Here is a 21,642-nt window from a genome sequence, read left to right as displayed (position 1 = left end):
CCCCTGAAAACAATCTATGCATATATACAGGTATGTTTCCTTCCACCCCATTCCCGAGACCTAATCCCTGCCTCGACATGTAACCTATTGAAATGTCTTCCCTCCCTCCCCAGTACTGATATGAGTTAATATGTATGAGCTTGTGTGAGCCTTTTACTGTACCTGTGATTGTGGATGCTTGTCTTTGACCATTCAGTTGACCCCCCCTCCCTTCCCTTCAACCTCCCCGTGTCCCTCCCTCCATCCCTCCCTCCATCCTCTCATCCCTCCTTGCTCCCTTCCTCCTCTCCTGTAGATCACGCGGATGCAGACAGAGAACAGTGCGATGCGGGGGGGCCAGCAGGCTGGGGGGGCAGCTGGCCATGGGGTAGGGGGGCCTGGTGGAGGAGGAGGCGGAGGAGGCCACTGGCAAGGGGGTGGGATGAGAGGAATAAGCGGAGGGGGTCTGGGTGGGTTTGGGCCAGGAGCGGACCCCCCGGGGCTGTCGGTGCCCTCCTCAGTCGCCCCCCACTCCCATCCCCATCGAAGGGACCGCCAGGCCTTCTCAATGTACGAGCCAGGGGCAGCCCCAGGCCCTACGGCCCATGGTCCCCCAGCCCTGGACTCCCTGGCAGCCCGCCTGCAGCCCCTCAACACACCCAGCGTAAGTTAGAACTCCCCCGGCCCCTTCTACTTCCCACCTGCCTTTTGTGGCCCTGATTGCCTCTCTTTGGCCTGATTGATGGGTGATAGTCCAATCCTGATCTCTCCGTTTCCCTTCAGCTTTATCTCTCCCTGCATCTCAGCCCCCAATCCTTCTCTTTCAAAGGTCCAGTTGTGCATGACCCCATTTAAATGTTTAAGTGTAACACTCATTTGTTTAAAAACAATTGCTCCTTAACCTATGATTTTTAGCACCACAAAGGGGAAGTGCATAAGTGTGACGTTAAGGAGAAAGATGAAAAGTAGGGATTGTGTTGTCTGTTTGGTTGCCTGGTGACGCCTCTGATTTCTCCGCTCTCGAGCCTGCTGTGCACCCTTTAACCTTCACATTTTCAACCCTTTTTGACCTCCCAGATAGCTCTCCTGCTTCTGGACAGCTGCTTAATGTAGGAGTTTGATGTCACACATACGCAAGTGCATTCACACGCACACAAAGGAGAGAGCAGTTTTTTTAGCCTTTACACGTGTCCATGCAAGTGTGCTGGCTTGGCTTGACTCTGTTTCACCCAGCACATCAGCCCAGCACAGACAACACAACAACAGGGCTACGAGTTTGAAGGTGTGTCTTTAACTGTCTTGAGTCGCTGATGTTTAAAAGCAGTGCCCTCTTTTACTATTGCACAGTGTAACAGTTATTGGTAGCCAGTTACTTATCATCATGGATTTTCAGGCTGTTGTTTAGAATTTTCTTGGCATTTGCCGCTTATTGCTTAAAAGACAGAGTCTCAGATGGCGAAAGCAGCAGGGGCTATTTAAACACGTCACTGAATTGTCGGCGAATGTCGATGCTGAATCTTCCCTCAATGATGATGAAGCCGATCTGACGTCACTGCAACCTGCTTGGAGGTGGTCGGTTGCGCTCTGACCCAGAGATGCTTCATCTCAGGTGCAACTCTGCACAACATTTAAATTGGTGATGAAAACACAAATCAGTGCAGCATGGTTTGACCCAGCATGACCAAAAGATCCAATGAAAAAGCCCTATTGGTCTGTGAACAGTCTTTTTTTTCTATAAGGAGGATAATATGGCAACTAGTAGGGCTTTTCCATCTGCACTTTTGGCCGCACCAAGTCAAACCATGCTGCAATGATTCATGTTTAATAACCAGTTTAAACATGCCGAGTCACATCTGAGATGGACCATCTCCAGAGTTGGGTCTAAGTGGCCAGCTGCTTTCAAGAGAGTTCCAGTGATAGGCTTTGTAATCACTCAGGTATAATTCAGTGTCATCCCTTCTGTTATTCAAGCAATAAGCAGTAGATGCAAAACCATAACAGCCTGAAATCCATGATGATGAGTAGCTGGCCACCAGCAACCTTTGCACAGTGCAATAGTAAACAGCACTAAAGAGGGCGCTGCTTTAAAATGTCATCGACTTGAGACAAATGTGTTGTATGCCCTGCTGTATGGAGGTCCCTGCCACGCTGTGCTGATGTGCCGAGTCAAACTGTTTCAAGCAAAGCCAGCACGTGTGTGGAAAAGGGCTGTAGGTGACCAGTTACAGCATTCAGCAGCATTTAGTCTACAGCAACAACTATGAAGCTACAGTATGCAGACACACAACCACCCACCACTACTGTCAACCTCTCCATGGAAACCTCCACCAAGTCGTGTCCAATTCACCATCTCCGTACACAAATTTACCTGTTTGTCTGTTTTCTTTCTGTCTGTCTGTCTCTTCACCTGTCTGTCCCTCGCTCACTGCAGTGCAGCCGTGCATCCTCTGGATGTAAGCATTCTGTCTGTCATTGCATTGTTTGCCATTTCATCAAAATGTAGGATTCTCTCACATGCAGCTTTGCACCACTTCTGCTTACTATGCATTCTAATAATTGAGATCAACATTAGTGTAAAATATGTGTGAAGTTCCTTCATAGATGCTCTGTGTGATGTGTAGCTCTTCATCACCAGTTAGTTTAGTCGACAGTGTTCTTTGTACGTCAGTGTTAGATAACTTTAGAGGCATGTAGTCTTGATGGGATGATGGGTGAGCTGCCGAGTTGATCTGCCGCTGCTCTCACTGGCTCATTCATCTTGTTTTTCTGCTGTTTATAAAAACATCTCCTCTCTCTGTCCCCACACTCTTTTTTTCCTATTTCTTCATCCATCTGTCCGCTAATCGTTCATTCCCCCTCTCCATCTCTTTGTCCACACATCTCTCTTTCCCCTCTTGTCTTTGTCCCGCCATGTCTCTCTTCCTCTCCCCATCCTTGTTTTCCCCTCTTCCCACAGGTACGGAAGGGTGGCTCAGGGGGTCCAGCACCGTATGGAGGCCAGCATCTGTCTGGATCTACAGAGATGGGCAGATACATGGTACATTCTTATAGTTGACAGTTTTTATTCTAGAGTGATTTACCTTGTGTTACCTTGTTATGTCAAAATCAGTCTCCTGCAGACACTGCAAGAGCTTCTGCATTTTATTATGGAAAAATTGTCTTCAACGAACTTGGGCTTCACATGTTAACATCCCAAATAACTTGCATTTTCAGAGAAGCAACTACAATTAATCTTTATTCAAAAGAAACGAACTGATGATTTGAAACAGCTTTTAAAATCTACACAATTTAGCGGACTTCTTGTTGAAATCATCACATTCACTGGGAACAAATGCTTGAACTTTGTGGGCGGAGGTGTCTGTGAAGCTCGGGAGTTTTGGAGAGGTGGGTGATAATTGCACTGATGGAGCCTGTCCTTGCTCTGTTTCCCTCCCCAGGTCCCCAAACCAGAGAAGCATGGCAGTGGCACTGACAGCGACTATGACAACACACAAACATACGACCTCTCGCTAAGGTCAGACACACTGCAAGTCACTTAAACACAAGGATGAGTGTGTTTTAACCTGTAGCAAGTATTCCCTGTGTTATTTTTCACATTTAATAATTTTATTCTGAAGTCAGATGTGCACCCAAAAGTTCTGGCATGAAAGTTAAAAGTTGTCATGGGATATAAATGAGATCATTAGTCATATAAAGCCCTTCAACTATTTGCTAATGGGATTATCTGTGTTATATAAATGTGTCGTAATTTTTTAACTTTACAATTTGCTCTCAAAATGGATGTTTGACGTAGCTCCCTCTGCTGCGTTTTTGTGTTTTCTCTCTATGCAGAGCTGTAAATTTGGGCCACAGACTGACACGGAGGTTAATGATCTTTACTAACAGTTTTTAATGAGAAATAAATAAGCAGTCTCTTTAAATGTTGTTTTGTTACAGTGTTGAGATGCTAAAGCTCATTAATGCCCTCTGTGGCTTTCAGATCTCTAGCTTAGTCCAGGGTGTTAATTAAAGTGTATTTAATGTGTTTCTCTTGTCAGTATGGGCCGCAGCAGTGAGGAGGAAGGTCGCGGGGAGTCTGAGGAGGGAGGAGGTGGGGAGGCGGGGGAGCCGGACCCCACCCTGCCCTGCACAGAGGATGTCATACTGAAGACTGAGCAGGTGACCAAGAACATCCAGGAGCTGCTCAGGGCTGCTCAGGAGTTCAAACACGACAGGTAGGTGTGAGACAGATGTGGATTGAAGTGACATTGAAAATTGTTTGTCTCAGAATAAACACTAATTAAACCCTTGCTGACAAGTGATCCTCTTGATTGGACAACACATTGAGAAGTCACAGGAACATCTAGTGCTGGAAGCACCTTTTCAGAAATTCTGTTAAATTTATAAACAGTTTTCAACAGTTGCGCCATGTGAATGTAGTCGTTAATGTCAGGCCAGGCTGCTGTTTCAAAGTTAGCCCAAAGCATCTCTTAGACAACCTTGTTGCCTCAATTATCTCATAAGCTACTAATAAAATAAAATAAAAATTCTCTCCCTTTTCAGCTTTGTTCCATGTTCTGAGAAGATCCACTCTGCTGTCACTGAGATGGCCTCACTCTTCCCCAAAGTAAGTTCCGAGTACTTGCATTTCATTTCTCTCTTTGACCCCTTTCCACCAAAAACTTTCGGTGTAGTTACCTTATTTGTTTTGCATTTCGACTGCAGACAGTACTCTTAAATGTAAGTGTGGTTGTTACACACAGCTCCATCCTGCTCTTGCTGTATTTTCTCGTCACTGACAGTGTAGAAAAAAGGTCTGCACCTTGTTGATCATCGACAAAACAAGGTTGCAGCCAACATTTTCAATATAGAGAACAGTCTGGAGTGTTTAGGGTCTCTGTCACAATCGATGGGATATTTAACAATTGTGGGTTTGTGCATTGAGTCCTCGAGCAAGAGTGACAATTCTCTATTGACCGATCATCCTAAGCCCTGTTTCCACCGAGCAGTACGGTACGGCACAGTTCAGTTCAGTACGCTTTTTTCCCGTTTCCACTGTGAAAAGTTGTGAATGATACCAATAGAACTGTTTCATACCGTCCCCATTTTTGGTCCCCCCTCTGTTGGGGTACCGAGCACACAGATCTGGTACTAAAAGGTGGAGCTGTGAACACTGCAGTCCGTTGATTGGTTAATAGAAGACGTCACTCTGCTCAGGGCTGAGTTGTTGCTGGTTTTGAGGCTTCATGTAAACACTGTTCATACTGTGGAGAGTTTTACACATATTAGTAGACTGTAAGTATAAAATGCAAGGATGTTTTGCTGCCTCTTGCAGCAGCTGGAGTTGGAGAAAAAGTAACTTAATTCACTGGGCCGACAGCCGGCAACAAGGTGGAGCATTTACTTGTTACGTTACTCCATCAGCACACCTTAAATTTCAATATGACAACTTTGACCATTCCATTAGTTTTTATATGACATACACTTTTAGTAATGAGTGGATTTTCAAGCGTTTAAAAACATATATTAATTTCAACCGGGTTATGTGAACTGCATATATTCTAATCCCCACTCAGAAAAAATAAGCGTGGCGGAGTGTCATTCCTGTGAACTACAGCATCACTAACCCCCTGTGCTTGCCTGCAAAGGACTGAATGCAGAAACCCGCTCCACTCTCTCACTCCAGCCTGTTTTGTTTTGAAAATGTCGGCATGCAACCCTGTTAGTGGACGATTAACAAGGTGTGGACTGATAAAAGAGAAAAATAGAGTGAGTGCTGGACGGAGCAGTGAGTGACAACAACTCCGCCCACATGAAAGAGTACTGTTTGAGGTGGAAACGCTAAGCGGACCTGGGTCTAGGTACCATGTCTGAAAGGTTACTTTTGGTTCCAAAGGTATCATACCGAAAGTGTTTGGTGGAAACGGGACTATGCTGTTCTAATGTGTAATGAACTGAACTGAAGTGGACCACTTGATGGAGACAAAGCTTCTCTTTCTCTGTCTGGGTGTTGCTCTCTTTACCTGCCTTGTTCTGTTTACACCACGAGAATTGAGTTTTGATCCCCTTCATTTCTCTGTAGCGCCCAGCGTTGGACGCAGTCCACTGCTCTCTCCGCCTGTTGGCTTCCAGTGCCTCGCGGTTGCAGGTTGAGTGCCGTAAGGCGGCACCCTCGGAGCCAGGGGGCCCCGCAGTGGACTACCAGCTCCTCACTCAGCAGGTCATCCAGTGCGCCTATGACATTGCCAAGGCCGCCAAGCAACTGGTCACTATCACCACTCGTGAGAAAAAACAGTGACCCAGCAAGTGCATGGATTGACGGAGAGGGAAGAGGGAGAGAGAACGGATCAATGCATGGGTGGGCTACGAGGGATGGGAGGGGCTTCCAAGAGAGGAAGGAAGAGGGAAAATATGATCACTGTAGATTGGAGGACGAGGGAGGGGGAGTGATCGGGAGAATGATGGGCGTGATGAGGAAAGGAAGGGTTTGGAATATGCATGGAAGAGAAATCAGATGAACGCAAAGAGAACTGATTGTTTAGTAGAAACACTACAGAGGACCGTAAAAGGAGAAATTCCACAAACATGGAAGTGAAAGTAGGGAAGGACGAGTGGAAGGATATAACATGGGAACTACAGCCTGCTGCAACCTTAATAAACTGTTGGAATCAGATGTGTATAATAAACCGCTTAACTGTGATAAGCATATGTGAAACACAATGGTGGCGATGTACAGCGAACTGGATTCTGGGATGTTACCGCTTTATTTATTCTCACCTGTCACTCGTCATCCCTCCCTCTCCCTGTTTACCTGAACTAGGGAGGGAGGGAGGAAGTGTATGCTGCAAGAGAGGGAAGATCAACCAATGACAAGCTCCACCACCATCTCCGTCCCTCCGTCCTGTGAGGAGTCAGGGCGTTTCTCCTCTCCTTTCCTCTCTGCCCCTCTCTCTCTCTCTCTCTCCGACCTACACGAAGCCCCTCTGCCTCCGATCCCGTCCCAGACAGGATGCGCTTGTGGTGCAGAGAAGGACCCACTGGGACCCATCCAGCTCCACCCCCACTCTACACCCCACCCAGGCTCTCAGATGCTTCCTCCTGGGTTAGCTTGTGCAGGGGGCTTCAGCTTTTCTCCGACCTGTCACCCCCTGTTGTCAGTGGTACACAGCATGATCTGGCATGTTTTAATTTCTCTCCTCTCTTCTTTTTTTTTTTTTTTTTTTCATTTTTTTTTTTTTTTTTTGATATGCAGATTGGTTTGGTCTGCATGTCTGAGGACAAAAATTACTGACTTACACAAACAAAACACTTACACTGGAATAATTGTTGTTTATCATGCCTATTGTTTTTTTTTTTGTATTGATATTTTTACTGACTGTCATCTTGATTTAACTGTTTATGTATGTTTATTTTATTGTCTCAAATATGATTCTCATTTAGTGGAATAGGGAGACAGGTGGGAGTATGTGCTCAACTGGGATTTACGTACCGTGCACACACATGTAAAAGAAAAAACCTGTGAAATGGTCCTCGACATTTCTCAAGCGCTCTTTTTTTCTGGGTGACAGTTGAGGTTTTTTTCATGTTGTAATGTGTCCTGTGGCCAAGGGGTTGAATAGTTGCCAAAGGGGAGAGGGGTAAATTGTTTTTGGTTTAGATTTTCCGTCAGACCGAAAGCCCCTTGGCGTATACGACAGGACCTGGATCAAAATGCTCTTTTCATGTATCCTCAGCTGTCTTTTTGGGGGCTTGATTTATCTTACAATTTGCCTCATTTAACAGAGCCAGTGGAATCATCTCAGAATCAATCTTATATTCATTTTTGCGGTGCCAAGCAGGATAATAAAATCATTTGGTCCAGTTTGTGTATGAGGATTAACCCTCTCCGGTCTTGCTTTGAAGCAGTATGTTATGTAAATGGCGGGTGTGCTCCTGGGTTATCATTATTTGCATGCATGGTTAACAAATGTTCAGTCACATTAAGTTGATACACAAACAGGTATGTTGCAGTTAAGCTTTAAGTAGTCCTGTGGAAAGCACCAGATCTTGCAACCTGGAAAGTAAATATGATGAGAGCATAATTTCATTTGAGGAAACACGCTCATTTGAAATGGATTTAACCACCTCAAGTGTGCTTGATGTAGTTTGCCATGTGTTACATTCACTTTTTTAGACTGTCTGGCAAGCACAATCAAGCCCACGTTCGTCACGGCCTGCTGATCTGGGCCACAGAAGTTGTCACTTCTAGCTCACTGTCTCTGATGGGAGGCAGCATTGGGAACAAAGATGTTTTTTTTTTTTTTTTTTGCTTTTTCAAAAAGAGAGCGCACTTAGCCTACTGTAGGTTTGAAGCTTGTTGTACTGTGCCGAACAAATACGGTCATATCTGTAACAAAGGATGCAGATGGGATCTAAAAGTTGTCCCTAGCTGCCAGGAGGACCGTCCTCTTCTGGTTTAGATTCACCTCTAACCCTTCTCCAATGGTTGTCGCTCAAAGTGTTTGTGGCTTTAATGGCTGGTTGTTCTTGCATTGGTATAATCTATAATCATACTCCGAAGGCCTCTGCACATTAAATTTACTTGCCTGAAATGTTGACCTCATCCTCTGAACAGCAGTTGCATCTCAATTTCTCTCTCGTATTGCTGCCTTTTAGCAAGAAGCAATCAGACCTTGATTAGCCCCAAACACTTTGAGAGACTGACGCTACACCACCTTCAGCACTTCTCTGTCCAGTTCATTCATGTTCGTTTTTCACACACGCCCCTCTTATACAGTTGCACACACGTCTCCGTAGGGGAGGATGGATTGTTTGTTCTGTTCCCTGTCAAAATGAATCATGTCCAGAAGACTCATGAAATGTATCATTGTTTGATATCGGATGCCTTTGGATGTTTTCATCATCTCCTGTTTGACTGAGTTACAGTGACGTCGTACTGACTGCTGAAACAACACAAATACTTCCCATACACACGCACGGAGGGGCCAGCCGAAAAGCTCGTCCCCTCAAATCATGATCGCCCAAGTTTTAGACTAGAGCCATATATATGAACATATATTTTCATGCTATATTTTATATTAAGCTATATGTTAGGGTTATGTCTGCGAGATATTTATGTCTATTTGTTGGCCCAAGTGGGCTTCAGGCTGTGGGCACCAAATCGTCATTCAGCTCTTCAGTCTTGGCACCAATGTACTTGTAGATGTTTTAAGTCTTGTGACTACGGTTATGCTGTGGTATTATTGTCCCCTTATGTAGTTATATTGTACATATTAGCGATCCTACTGGAATCGGCAGGAAGTGAAGAGCAAGAACAGTTTGATGTAGGCGATTACTCGGCAGTGTGGTCTGAGTTGCACTATTTTCAAACATCGACTGGGTGAAGTAGGATCTACATTATGTACTGCACTCTCCCAAAGGTCTTAGTTCAAGTACATTAGGTGCAGGATGCAGGGTTTGATTCGGGATGGGGCAATAGGAAAGGTCTGAAGCGCACTTCGGCTTAGCACTACAGTCATCTCAAATTGTCGGGAGGAGGGTCTTAAATGCACACGGCCTTCCCCAAGTTAGACGACACTACGTAGGGTGCCTCTAGTATGAATGTTAAATGCTTCCGTCAGTTCATGCCCAACACACTTTCTACGCCTCCATCATGTCCAAGATTTAGCACATACTCTTCAACATCAAACACACACCCTCAACTTATCAGTTGGACCAAGCCTTCTACAAAGTACAAACATTAAATCTGCAGCCGGTGAATTATACACACACACACACACTTCTGATACTCAGCCATTGGCAGTGCACTGTGGCCTGTACTGTTGCTGTCCCTGTGTTTCTTCACAGCTCTACACTTTGGGAGATGGGTGACGGGAGAGTTATCTTTTAACAGAAGACGTTAAAAACTGTATAAAGTAGAGAAAACAATGACTTAAAAAGGTCAATCGTAATGGAAACTCATAAGCTGTACATTTGTAATAAAATAGTAAAACAAGTGACTTGTCCCAGGTCTGTCTGCACGTTTCTTCATACTGTATGATGCTCAGTCTTACAGGGACAAATGTGAACTTATAACTCTGCAATGTTCAGGACAGTCTCAGTCAAGGCCATGGAGTTAACACTGGACGGGACCAATCTAGCAGAGAGTTGAGGTCCCTAACCACCCACCCACAGCAGTGAAGCAATGGCTTCTACTGGGGGACGGCAACACCACATGGACAAACCACATGCAGAACTGCATAAGAATAATACTAGAACCAGAAGTAACAATAATGTCAATTTGTTAGGTTTATGTGGGGGGTCATTTTAGCTCCGTTTCCATCAGACACTTTCAGTATGGCACCTTTGGAACCAAATGTAACCCTTTAGACACGGTACCTAGACCCTAGTGTTTGACACAGATGGAAGTCTGGACCTCGTTTATGTCCACAGAATGAGGTTGCACGCCAACATTTTCATAACAAAATATACCAGGCCTCTCTCTCCAGTGGATGTTTAATAGCGGGTTTCTGCATTCAGTCTTTCTCAGGCAAGCTCAGGGGTTTAGTGTTGCTGTAACCCACAGGAATGACGCTCCGAAACGTTTTTTTTTTCTCCAAGTGAGGATTAGAATATATGCGGTTCACATAATCCGGTCGAAATTCATTTATATAAAATGCTTGAAGATCCACTCATTACTAAAAGTGTATGTCATATAAAAACTAAAGTGATGGTCAAAGTTGTCACAGTGAAAATGAAGGTGTGCTGATTGATTCACGTTGTCAACTCATATTGAGTAACATTCCGAGTTAATGTTCCACCTTAAAAGTCACTAGCAGTCGGCCCAGTGAATTGTTATTTTTTTCTCAGCCTCCAGCTGCTTCAAGAGGCAGCATAACATCCTTTCATTTTATAGTTACAGTCTACTAATAAAACTAGACAAAAGCGTACGGTACGGGACTGCTCGGGGGAAATGAGGCTTTTGAGCACACTTGAATATTGGTAGGAACGTCCACTCCCAGTCACTATATAACATAATTACCATCTTGGTTTCAGTCAAGAATGAGTGCCAAAAGATTTCTGTGTTAAAGGCAAAAATGTTACTATGATGCTGATGACATTAAATGGTAAACGATGCATAACACCTTAAAGTATTGCGTTTAGTTGTTGCATATTTTTATACCTGATACCTGAATTAATGGTTTTAATTATCCCATACCTTTTACCCTACACTAATGCTTAAATTGGATGCTTGCAGACTTTTCTGTAATACTTCTAATTTTTCTTCATAAAACAAACATTGTACTTATTTAAAATTTAATTTGCAGAGCCCCCTTGTGTGAAAATAGTTTTTTAATTGCCACCATTAAAGGTAATTACTTTGCTTTGTTGAGGTGACTGAGCCCTCAGTGTTCTAATGAAGACACTCAGCCACTGTTAGTGCATTGGTTTATTTCCATTAACAATTTCCAGAAAAGAACAACTGATGACCTCACAGGGAAAGTGTTTAGTTAACTACAACTACAACCACTATAACCCATCATAGCATTTCAAATCCATGTGATAAACCATATTACATTTCTTTTCTAAACAAATGAGCTCTTATTTTTATAGTGCATGTGGTTGTAAAATGTATATTTCATACTTCTTTCTGAAGATTAGAGCTAGACTGATAGATTAGCCAATACATCTGTGTCCATCAAATAAAAATTACAGCTCAGAAATGCATTCAATGAGTTTGAGATAATTTAGAAAGTGTCTCGATTATGTAGAGCACTCACCACAATTCTTAAAACCAACAAACCTAAGGGATCCTTATCATAAATTTCAATTTAAAAAAATATTAAATTCTTATATCAAATACTGATATTGGTTTCAGCTTCAAAAATCCAGTTATTGGTCGATTATAACTGGTCCTACTGGTCTAACATTTGCTTATGGTGTTAAAAGATTCGAGGTCCACACGCTCCACACTTCTGTCATGAAATTTATTGTCTTTGTAAATCCTTCTCTAAAATCTGTCCGAAACAGTCTTCAAAATAACGTTAACACGTTCGTACCATTTAATATTGACTCATAGCGCACACAGTGTTGCTTAGAACAGCAACTTAATATTCACATAACAAACCTTCGCAGGTAAAAGCAACCTATTACTACAGAACTATTTATAAAGACAAGTTCTGATAAAATGTAGCACAACAAAAACAATCCCCGGGTTGGAAAACTGAGAATCCAGAAAGGGAGACGTCGTACTGATTGTGATAAATGGAGTGAGCAAAATGAGGCGTGTACACTGTTCAGTGTGTACAAGAGTGCGATCAGACACACGTCGTAAAAAAGGAAAAAAAAAAAATACAATTTGCCAGTCATTTAATAAAACCCGAGGACTTCTCTTTGATGTCGTGTTTATAGGGATGTCCTGAAGGGACTGATGCAGAACCACATAAGTGACAGGGGTTGTGTGAGCTTACATCACATACACTGGCGTCTTTTGTAAATATTCTTTGATGTTTGTGATTTAGGGGCTGTGGTTTGAAGGACTGAATGTTAAGTCTATGACGTACATATACCAGTTGCTAAGAAATCATTTGTGTTCTGGCTGTTAATTATAGTAGTACATCATTTTTAATGATTAAAAAATGTTTTTCTGCTCTCCCTTCTTCACGAGGAGTAGATATAATGACAATCCCAATCTAACCAAAAAAATAAATAAATGCAAGAGGCGAAATCGCTCTGTACACAATCAATGTAGACAAGGAATCTAACTGACCCTTCAGCAGTTGTGGCATTTCAGCCTCAGCTTTTCATATCCAGCATCTTTTTTTGACAGAGTTGGTCCAGTCCAGCTCTGTCAGATAAACAGCAAGAGTACAAGACAGCTGCATGCGTATAGAAAGTATGAAGATTAGGAATGCTGCCCTGATAATGAGTCGCAGTCTTCATTGTTGCAAGTATTGTCCTCTCTTCACCTCCTCTCCATGAAATGACACTTGAGTGCGTTCTTGACATTGTTGGGGATGTTTCCTTCATGTTCTTACGGATATTCATCTGAGCTGGAGGAGCTGGGCAGAAGAACACACTCCTGTCTTCTGCCTCTTTTACGCCTCCTGTTTGCAATTCGTAGCCTCCTGCGGATCACATCTGGGGCAGACACACACACAGATAAACACAATATTAATTAAACTGCTTAAGAAAAAAACAATAGCCCCTTGTTCCATTCACCTAAGATGGGTTAACTTAACATCATTTAAACTAGGACTGGTCAGAGCAGGGTTCCTGCAGGTTTAAGACACTTAGATTTAATGCTTTCAAAGACTTTTTAAGGCCACACAGAATTAAGTATAAGACCAAATTTACAATAACTAAACCTACAGGGGGTTAGGGACAATTTTGCCCAAATATTGTTACCAATTAATTTGAGATTTTACAATTCAATGCCAGAAATGAACAATTCATAAAATCCAACTCCCCTTGTCTTAGCATTTTAAAGATTTTTGAAAGATTGATTCAAGACATTTTGATACCAATTAAGGCCTCCTTATTTTTAGATTAATAAATTTAATGCCTCTGTCTCCATACAGTGTACATGGACGCTACGTATGCTAACACTTTAGCTAGTAGCAGCTAGCACTAACCTTCCAGTTGTCATGCCACTGAAAAGGAAATAAAATAAAGTGATTTGGCTAATCAGAACCTTCTGAGTTGATCTGAGCTGTGATTGGTCGGAAGCAGGAGTTCACAAAAAAGCTCACTTGTGATTGAACCCTGTTTGGTCCACCTACCTGCCACACTGTCGTAGTCCTGCTGTGGGTCGTGCCAGTAAAGACTGGGTGCGGTCCTCCAGTGTCGGTACAGGCGTGTGTGAAGCACTGACAAGGTCAGGAGAATCAGCAGGAAGCCCAGTGCCGCTGCTGCCCACACCGCCTCGTCTGTCCTTGGGGTCCTTGGGAACCCCTTATTCACAACAGTGGCTGAGGCGTCTGAGTCCTCGTTACATTCACATTGTTCGCCCGCTCTGCAGCTTCCACAGTCGCGGCTGTTGGGCTGTGGGTTCTGGTGTTGTTGTGGCCTAGGCGGAGGTTCCGATTGGGATTTGGAAACCCAATCAAAGCCAGTCTTTTCACTCTTGTGGTGAGAGTGTGTGTGACTGTGTGTTTGCCTATGTTCCAGCTCTCTCTCTTTAACATCTACTACTTCATTATCCTTCATCGTGCCATCTGCTGTGGTGCCTTTATTAAAGTTTTTCCCTTGAGAGACGTTCTCTTTGAGGCTTTGTTTGACAGAGTCTTTGTCTCTCTGTTTGGCTGAGTCTGTACCTTCATCTTTGGAACTGAGGGCCAGGGTATCAGGTCTGGCAGTATCGTTATGCTCCGTGTTCACACCATGTGCAAGAACATCTAATCCAGCAGAGGGGTTTGGGTTTCTGGGGTCAGGAGGTTTAGGACTGAGCTGCTGTGCTGTTGTTTGTAGTGTTAGTCTGCTTTTCTGAGATGCAATAGCCTCACTTTTTAGTGTCGTCTCAGACATATTTGACCTCGAAGAAGTTGTGGGCCTGGGTGTTAGGCCCTGGTTTATGATTTGGATATTAGACTGGGAAGGAACTTCCTTGGGACCTGGAGGATCAGAGAGAGTCTTGTTTCCTGCTGATGGTCCAGGTGTGCTGTTGTAGTTCTGGACATCCTCTGTCCTGCTGAGGGTGGTTCTGTTGCTCTGATGTGTTACTGCATTTTGTCTTTCGTTTTTCTCATCCTTGTTATTCTCCTGTGTTTCTCTAATGGCAGCTCTTATCTGCCTCCTTTTGCCTTCCTCTTTAATGTATTTCAAGCTTTCCTTCTTTATGTTGGACTCTGTCTCCATCGCTCCATTCAGCAGAGCAGAGATGGTCCGCTCACAGCAGCGTCTCACAGACTCCTGTGGATTTATAATAACAGCTACTTAGAGAGAAAGTTACTTTTTTATTCTGCTTTTATTGCAGCACATATGAAACTACTGATAATTAACACCATGTAAATGAACAAAATCAGCAAAGCGGTCAGTCAAGTCTCCAAACCTTCATCGTTGCTGAGTGTTTCTCTGGGTGTGCGTGTTGCTGCTGGTGCTGCTCGGCTGACCAGGTTAGCAGCAGGTTGTAGTTCCTGCTCTGGCTCACACCACCAGACGTATTACTCGTGGATGTTGTGGTCTCCAGCCAACCGCAGACATCTGAGGAGGCCAGAGTGGACAGCTCCAGGGTGTGACCCCATGACACCAAGGCTATTGGCTGAACACAAAGCAAACAGTGAACATATCGTCCCCCTCTGTCCTCGTGTCCTAATAACGGTAACAGGGACAAAATGGCTGCTTATATTACTGCTGCTCCTCAAACAGTGGTGTTTAAGTATCTTTTAGACTTACATAAAGGCTGTTAAACCCTTTAACACAGTCTGGTCTTGCTTAGTCTGTACCACATAGGTCTATTTGTGAAAGAGTGGTATTGAGTTACATCTTCAGTTGGGCTCAGGTGTTAAGGCTAGCAAAGCTTGTACTGTAAGGTTCAAAATATTCCAACAAGTGGACAGTAAATATAAAACCTTAAAAGAAATCTTTACCTCCCAAATGACCATTTGTATATCAATTACTCACCCTGTGTTAATGTTGAATTCACAAAGAATTAAAGATGTTGTGGCCCTGCGCCTACTTGAGGCATCAAAAAGCTTTCATTTGGGTGCGTCGGTACTGAGAAAACAGGTGAGGGGAACCACAAAGGAGTAACCCGCACACCAAAGAAATGGGCTGGTAAAAGCCACATAAAGAAAGAACAAAGAAAACATGTTTTTTCTTGCATGCCTCCATGGTCAATGAAGAATCCCCCAACTTAGAAATTTGAATCAGAGTCATGAGCAAACGGGTTTAACAACAGCAAAACTATACCAAAAGAACGGTTTACAAACTCTTACACAACTCATGCTGTATCATCCAAGTCTCATTTATTCAGTTGTGTAATCAGTACTTCACTGTCCATTGACAAAAAGAGTAATTTTACCAAACACAGGAGCTGCTGGTCTACCCCTGCCTCGATTGGTTGGTTTGTTTGTGGTGTTGTGTGACTTTGGTGTTTTAAAAGGGTTAGTTTGGATTCATCGACATCACACATTAACACAAACTGACTAACTAATTGAGGCAGTGGTAGACCAGCAGCTCCTGTGTTCAGGGAGCTAAAATGACTCTTTCTGTCTATGGACCCTGGCTTTGAAGAGAGCATAGATAAGTTTAGCTTTTAGCTCAGTTTGCCATCGGAAGGGCTGTGTGTTTGGGGGAGTACTGATCATATGAAAGAATAAATGAGACTTGGATCGTACTGCCCGAGTTGTGTGAGAGTTTGTGAAGGGATCTTTAAATTTGCTGTTGTTAAAACACAGCTGCGTATTAATTCAGTTAATCAAGAATCTTCTTTGTTTCTGGACTCTTCATTCACTGTGGAAGCATGCGAGAAAAACACACTTTTCTTCAAGAACTTAATGTAACACAGGGTGAGTTACTGATATACATGGTGATTTAGGGGGTTAGGTTTTCCTTTAAAAGGTAACATTGAGATTCACCTGCCCCTTACTGCCCCTGGTGGGTTAAAAAACAAAGACACGGGCTTTGTCTCACCACATGTTCATTGAGCTGTGGATGTGACGTAATGATGTAGCCTGGCAGACAGGAGCGGGCCAGGACAGACAGAAGCAGACGCTCGTGGCGAGGAGCACAGGGATGGTAGAGCAAAACAGTGGCTCCATGCTGGAAGACACACAAACACAAGAACACATGTGACCATCCATGTCTCCATCCTCTGGCATCACCACAGGGTCTCCACCAGAATTTATGACACAATTATGAAAGGGTGCTTATAATAATGTCAATGTTGTATTCCCTCCTTGTTTGCTGATGATGTTTTTCAGCTGACAATGACTCCTAAGGGAAAATGTCTGGGCTCCTCTGTGGAGAAAAACCGCTGACAATCACCAACTAATGCCTTAAACCTGCTGGGATTTCCAGTCTCTTCTGGCATTATGGTCTACAATGGCCCATTAACAAAAAATCCCTAACATGGCATTACTGCTTGTTAAATCCCTCATATTCAAGAAAATATATGCTCAGTGGCAGCCCTGCTACCAAGGGTCTAAACAAGTCTTGTGTGAGAGTTAGCAAACTTTCCTCTAAGGGTAAGTTGGGTAGATTTCAAACTTGATCCTAATTTCCTATGTTTGTTTGTTGGGAAAAAACAGTTTTTGAAATTGGTCCAGTATTAGGTGAGAGCGCGGCAGCAACTAGCCTCGAAACAGGTTGCAATGTAACCACTCGGAGCACGTTCGCACCGTCAATTTACGTCCAATAAAAGTGCTTTTTTTTTGCCACTGACATGCTCAGATTGTTATTCTGTCCATTGCTATAAGTGCCTGACAACACTGTGGAAACAATCCCTACGGAGATACGCTTTATTATTAATGAGTAAGATCCTTTTTGTTTAATCAGCCCTGAAATTATAATCGCTGAACCCACCAGGCAGTAATTTTAGTGTAGAGCAGCATATTTTCACATCTGACTGGGTGAATGAAGGGTTTAATTCGATCAAACCAGAGTTGTAAAATGTTGGAACAGTGGAAAGACAAACCAAGTTGTTTTTCATGAGTTTAATTTAGTTTCTATCTTCTCTGAAACCACAATGATAAAATGACTATTCATTTGAACAGTGTAAACATGCTCTGAATGATCACATTACAGCCTGTTTTGCTGCCACAGGCTGCAGCCCTCTCTCTCAATACTGGACCAATATCAAAAAATGTTGTTTTGATATTTTATATAAAAAATAACATGGGACAATAGAGTCCAGGCTGAAAATACCAGACTTAACAAGGAAACAATACACTGATTGTGTCTTAACTCCACAGTTTGGTGCATTTCCAGCTAAAACTGATTTCTAGATTGGGAAATAATAAACAAGGACAAACTGGTAACTCAGAAGAATTTGTTTGCCAGACAGCCAATCTCTGAACCCCATTTGTTAAAACTACGGCATCTTAAAAAAGATAAATATGTGAACGTGCAAGATAGCACAATACCATGTTGACTCTTGACTGTCTTGTCACTTCAAATGGACTAACTAGAGATACTACAAAAACTAACAGTCTCTTCATTGATGTCCCAAACACACGTCTGTCCATTTGCTGTGATTATCAGATTTAAGATTGGAGACCGGAGACAGAACACCAAGACATGTTTGATGTTGCAACTTACGTGCAGGTTATTGAGCCACCGTTGAGGAGGACAGTACAAGTACTCTCCACTCTCTGCCCCTACTGGTCTGTAAGCTCCACTATAACACACACACACAAATACAGACACACATGCATGACAAAATTACAAACGTTGATAACTTTATTGCAGTTGCAAAGTACAGAAACCAAGTAAAATCAAGACACTGTTGTAAGTGTTTGTGACTAAAGGTGTCCATATTAATATGTGTGCATGTGTCACCTCTTGAGAGCATTTATCTTACATGTCTGCCCAAACACACAGCCTCACCTGTTGGGAATTGTGTGGTTGTAGGAAATAGATTTGTCCATGCACACCTGCTTGGCTGGCTGCAGTAAAAAGAAATCAGTTCATATGAGACTTTATCGTCTCATCTCTGGGTTAACTATAAACACACAGTCATGAGTCACCCAAGAAGAACAATGAGTAGGCAACATTTCAGTTTACACCCATTTGTTGTTGATAACGATACCATAACAAGACATTTAGGTTACCTCAAACTAAGGCTTCAACAATATATATTTTTTGAAAAGTTGATACCAGGGCAAAGCTTTTGGTTAATGTCATGCATTATTTGTGATCTTTGAACTACTGAGTGTTATTCCATTGCGCTTTGATTTCAGAAAATAGCCACTAAGGGTCAAAGGTTTGGAAAGACGTCTCAAATAAAGTGCTTGATAAAGTGTTTACTCACCGCAGGATCATACACTGTGTCAATACTGGGAAGTCTCTGCAGATAAGAGGGACAAATCACCAGGCAGGTGTAATGGCTGACTTACACTACAGGCAGTGCCAGATGTACATGTACAGGATTTACCAAAACAATTACTAGTTTCCCACGATTGTAGAAACTTCCTGACACAGAGTAAACACACCCCACCCATCTGTGACATGAGGCTTTGGAGATTATGCAGGCACATATGATGACAATAATGATGATGATGAGGGTGGTTGTATCCATAGTTACCTGTGCAGACTCTGGCCAGGTGGACCCTGGACAGTCCCAATACGCAGCGTCCACAGGCAGGTCCCTATCCAAAGACAGCTATCACACACAGACACAATAATTTAGAGCATTTTAAGGCCTACAGTCACTGAACATATATATTTTGTATTCAAACCACTAGGTGACACGCGCACACCAACAGACTTAACAGGATAAGTTACCTTTCCGTTGTCACATCCGGGCCCCGGAGACTCGGAGACACCGCACCGACCCAAACCGACCCACAGCGCGGCCAGCACAGTCACTGTCAGCGGCGGGGACGTCGTTTGGCTCGGCATGGTCACTCAAGTGGAACCAGACGCACATTTAGACACTAGTTATCATGGCTTCCCTTCGGTCCTCTACCTACAGAGCGGCTGACAAAGAGCTGACCTGTCATTATCCCGAAACACGAATTATCTTTGGCGGAGAGAAACTACCGAGGGAGGCTCGGTTAGTCAACGCGATATGAAACAACACAAAATGCTGTGTACTTCCATGTTACTTCACTAGTTTGATACCAAACATCAAGTTACTCATGTTATTGAAAGATTTGTTTTCCTTTTAAATTTCAAAATATAATCGTTGTATCAACTTCATTGGCTGTATTACTATCTTAAATTTCTATTTTCTACACCTAATGAGTCAGTCAAGTATTTTATACGATATTTTTTAGTCATGCGCGGGCTAGTTTTTGTTCTTTTTATCTTTACGATTGAAATTTTAATGTCGTGACTTTTATTTTGGGAATAAAATCCCATATTCGGAAGTGCGCTGACTCTCTTCCGGGATAGCTTTACTCAGTTGTTAAACTACGGAAGCTGGAAAGGAACAGAAAAATCGAAGTAAGATATTATACTGCGGTTTAAACTCTGAATTTCCTCTGGGAGGCGACACAGCAGAATAATATAACTTGATTTAACTCAGTGTTCACTTTATCTCTCGTAGTTGGTGCATGGTTACAGAGGTAAAAACGTTTTTGTTAAAGACAGAGTTTAAACAATAAGTTTTGCTTCTCCAAATACTATTCAGGTTCAGGTTCAGGTTACTTTACCCAAGGGTAAACTAGTTTCGCAATCGAGAGTCAAAACATCCATCACAGTTTGAACAATCAAAACAAAACATAAAACATAGAATACAAGGAAGAAATTTAAAATCGACAGAAAAGTGTGTTTTCAAAGAATGTACTAATACAGTCATTGTAAAATTCTTAAAATTGTTTATTAAAGGAGATATTTACTCCAGGGGTTCCTAGCTCCAGATAATCATGTGTACATGCTGATATTTACACATTTTATCAGGTTCATTTACCATTCACCAATGTGACTTGTTGATTGTGTCCAAATTAGGCCTTTATGGCCTTCATTTATATTGTTTTTTTTTTTAATGCGTCATTGGGATTGACTCTTTTCTATGCTATAGTAGGTTCACCCACAAATGACACCTGCATTCATGAACTGCAATTAGAATTTTTGTTTTGATAAGAACCCACTTAGCCTAGTTTATAGGATACAACCTTGTTTATTTTAATGTAATTTTTGCTCTGTGACATTGTGGAGGCCTTGTTGCATTTATTATCAAGATTCCTCTTTGTGTATTGATGCTTATTCTTGATGTAAACATACCCCTATAGGTTAATTTTTTAATGTACCTTCAAGATTTGGATGTGTATGTTTTTAGAGAAGTTAACTATAAGGACTAATGCGTTTATTCTCAAGCCTGTACCTAGCTAATGTAAACTTTTTGGGGTATTTTTAAGATTGTCAGCAAGCAGTTTTCAATTTTACTTCTCTATTCCTGTTTTTCTATGTATAATGTTGATTGTCAACTAATTGGTGTTGGGTATTTGGCCTTTTCACTGCACATGGGTATTGTGACTAATTGCAAACTCACAGCCACTCCTACTTAAGATGGCTTGAAACCTTGCAGCATTAAAATCATTATTTTTGCATGTTAGATAGCAGGAATCTTCTCTACAAGCTTTATGCTTCTGAGCTGCTAAAAGAAACCAAGTTTATTTTTTCTCCAGGAGTTGTATTGCAAATTAGTGTGTGCTATTTTTTTATTATTATTATTTTTTTTTCGCAATTGGTATCGACCTGTTAAGCATAACAAAACTTTACGCTCTGGACTCTGTAACCATGCAGACATTGCAGGTCGGCTGTCCTGTCACTACTGGCAGTGACGCCACTGAAACAGGCATTACCTGTTGGCAAGGTAAACCAGCCATTCCAGCTACGCAAGGCACACAAGTCAGATATAACAGCCACAATAATACTGGCTGTAAAACGTTGTTGCTTTCAAAATAAAAGCAGACTGTATAAAAACAGTCTATAAAACAAATGCGTGGAATCTCTCACCTGTTTTGTCACAAAGAACAGATATTATTGGTTAAAATGACCCAGTTGGCACATTAAATACATGGTAGGTACATTGTTTTTTTC

At 42.4% G+C, this 21,642-nt stretch overlaps 2 protein-coding genes across 7 annotated transcripts in view; one reads left to right on the top strand and one right to left on the bottom strand.

Annotated features, from left to right (window-relative positions):
* git1 (G protein-coupled receptor kinase interacting ArfGAP 1) overlaps positions 1-18,273 on the top strand; it is a 34,876-nt gene extending 16,603 nt beyond the window's left edge. For 2 of the 5 annotated variants that reach the window (XM_050058686.1, XM_050058695.1), the window contains 7 exons: positions 296-643; positions 2,936-3,016; positions 3,417-3,493; positions 3,811-3,843; positions 4,017-4,193; positions 4,522-4,585; positions 6,041-7,201. In XM_050058686.1, the coding sequence (XP_049914643.1) occupies positions 296-643; positions 2,936-3,016; positions 3,417-3,493; positions 3,811-3,843; positions 4,017-4,193; positions 4,522-4,585; positions 6,041-6,256 (996 nt within the window). In that variant the 3' untranslated portion in view covers positions 6,257-7,201. Of the gene's footprint in view, positions 1-295; positions 644-2,935; positions 3,017-3,416; positions 3,494-3,810; positions 3,844-4,016; positions 4,194-4,521; positions 4,586-6,040; positions 7,202-18,138 lie in introns of those variants that run through there. The other 3 variants (XM_050058720.1, XM_050058711.1, XM_050058703.1) reach the window with 3 other exon arrangements.
* On the bottom strand, positions 11,912-21,560 carry tp53i13 (tumor protein p53 inducible protein 13). Of its 2 annotated transcripts, XM_050058963.1 has the most exons (9): positions 19,381-21,560; positions 19,181-19,258; positions 18,908-18,943; positions 18,484-18,542; positions 18,196-18,274; positions 16,570-16,698; positions 14,987-15,196; positions 13,719-14,847; positions 11,912-13,077 (listed from the first exon to the last, which is right to left on the bottom strand). In XM_050058963.1, exons 1-9 carry the CDS (start codon positions 19,495-19,497, stop codon positions 12,971-12,973), a joined length of 1,944 nt encoding a protein of 647 aa, XP_049914920.1. In that variant the 5' UTR covers positions 19,498-21,560; the 3' UTR covers positions 11,912-12,970. The 2 variants fall into 2 exon arrangements, with proteins under 2 accessions (XP_049914920.1, XP_049914930.1); XM_050058973.1 differs by lacking the exon at positions 18,484-18,542 and having other exon boundaries at positions 18,908-19,258; positions 19,381-19,451.
* Between the last annotated feature and the right edge of the window lie 82 nt (positions 21,561-21,642).

Source organism: Epinephelus moara, chromosome 2, assembly GCF_006386435.1.
Source record: "Epinephelus moara isolate mb chromosome 2, YSFRI_EMoa_1.0, whole genome shotgun sequence".
NCBI classification, from domain to species: Eukaryota; Metazoa; Chordata; class Actinopteri; order Perciformes; family Serranidae; genus Epinephelus; species Epinephelus moara.
Note: the sequence above shows the minus strand (reverse complement) of the source record. Positions and strands in the feature narration are given on the sequence as shown.

What these genes read in the sequence shown, in the direction of transcription:
- tp53i13 (XM_050058963.1), bottom strand. Translation starts at nt 19,497, where the DNA reads ATGCCGAGCCAAACGACGTCCCCGCCGCTGACAGTGACTGTGCTGGCC. An exon ending in CCGGATGTGACAACGGAAAG is followed by an intron (nt 19,259 to 19,380) that starts GTAACTTATCCT and finishes TGTGTGTGATAG; the next exon opens with CTGTCTTTGGATAGGGACCT. An exon ending in AACACTCAGCAACGATGAAG is followed by an intron (nt 14,848 to 14,986) that starts GTTTGGAGACTT and finishes ATAAATCCACAG; the next exon opens with GAGTCTGTGAGACGCTGCTG.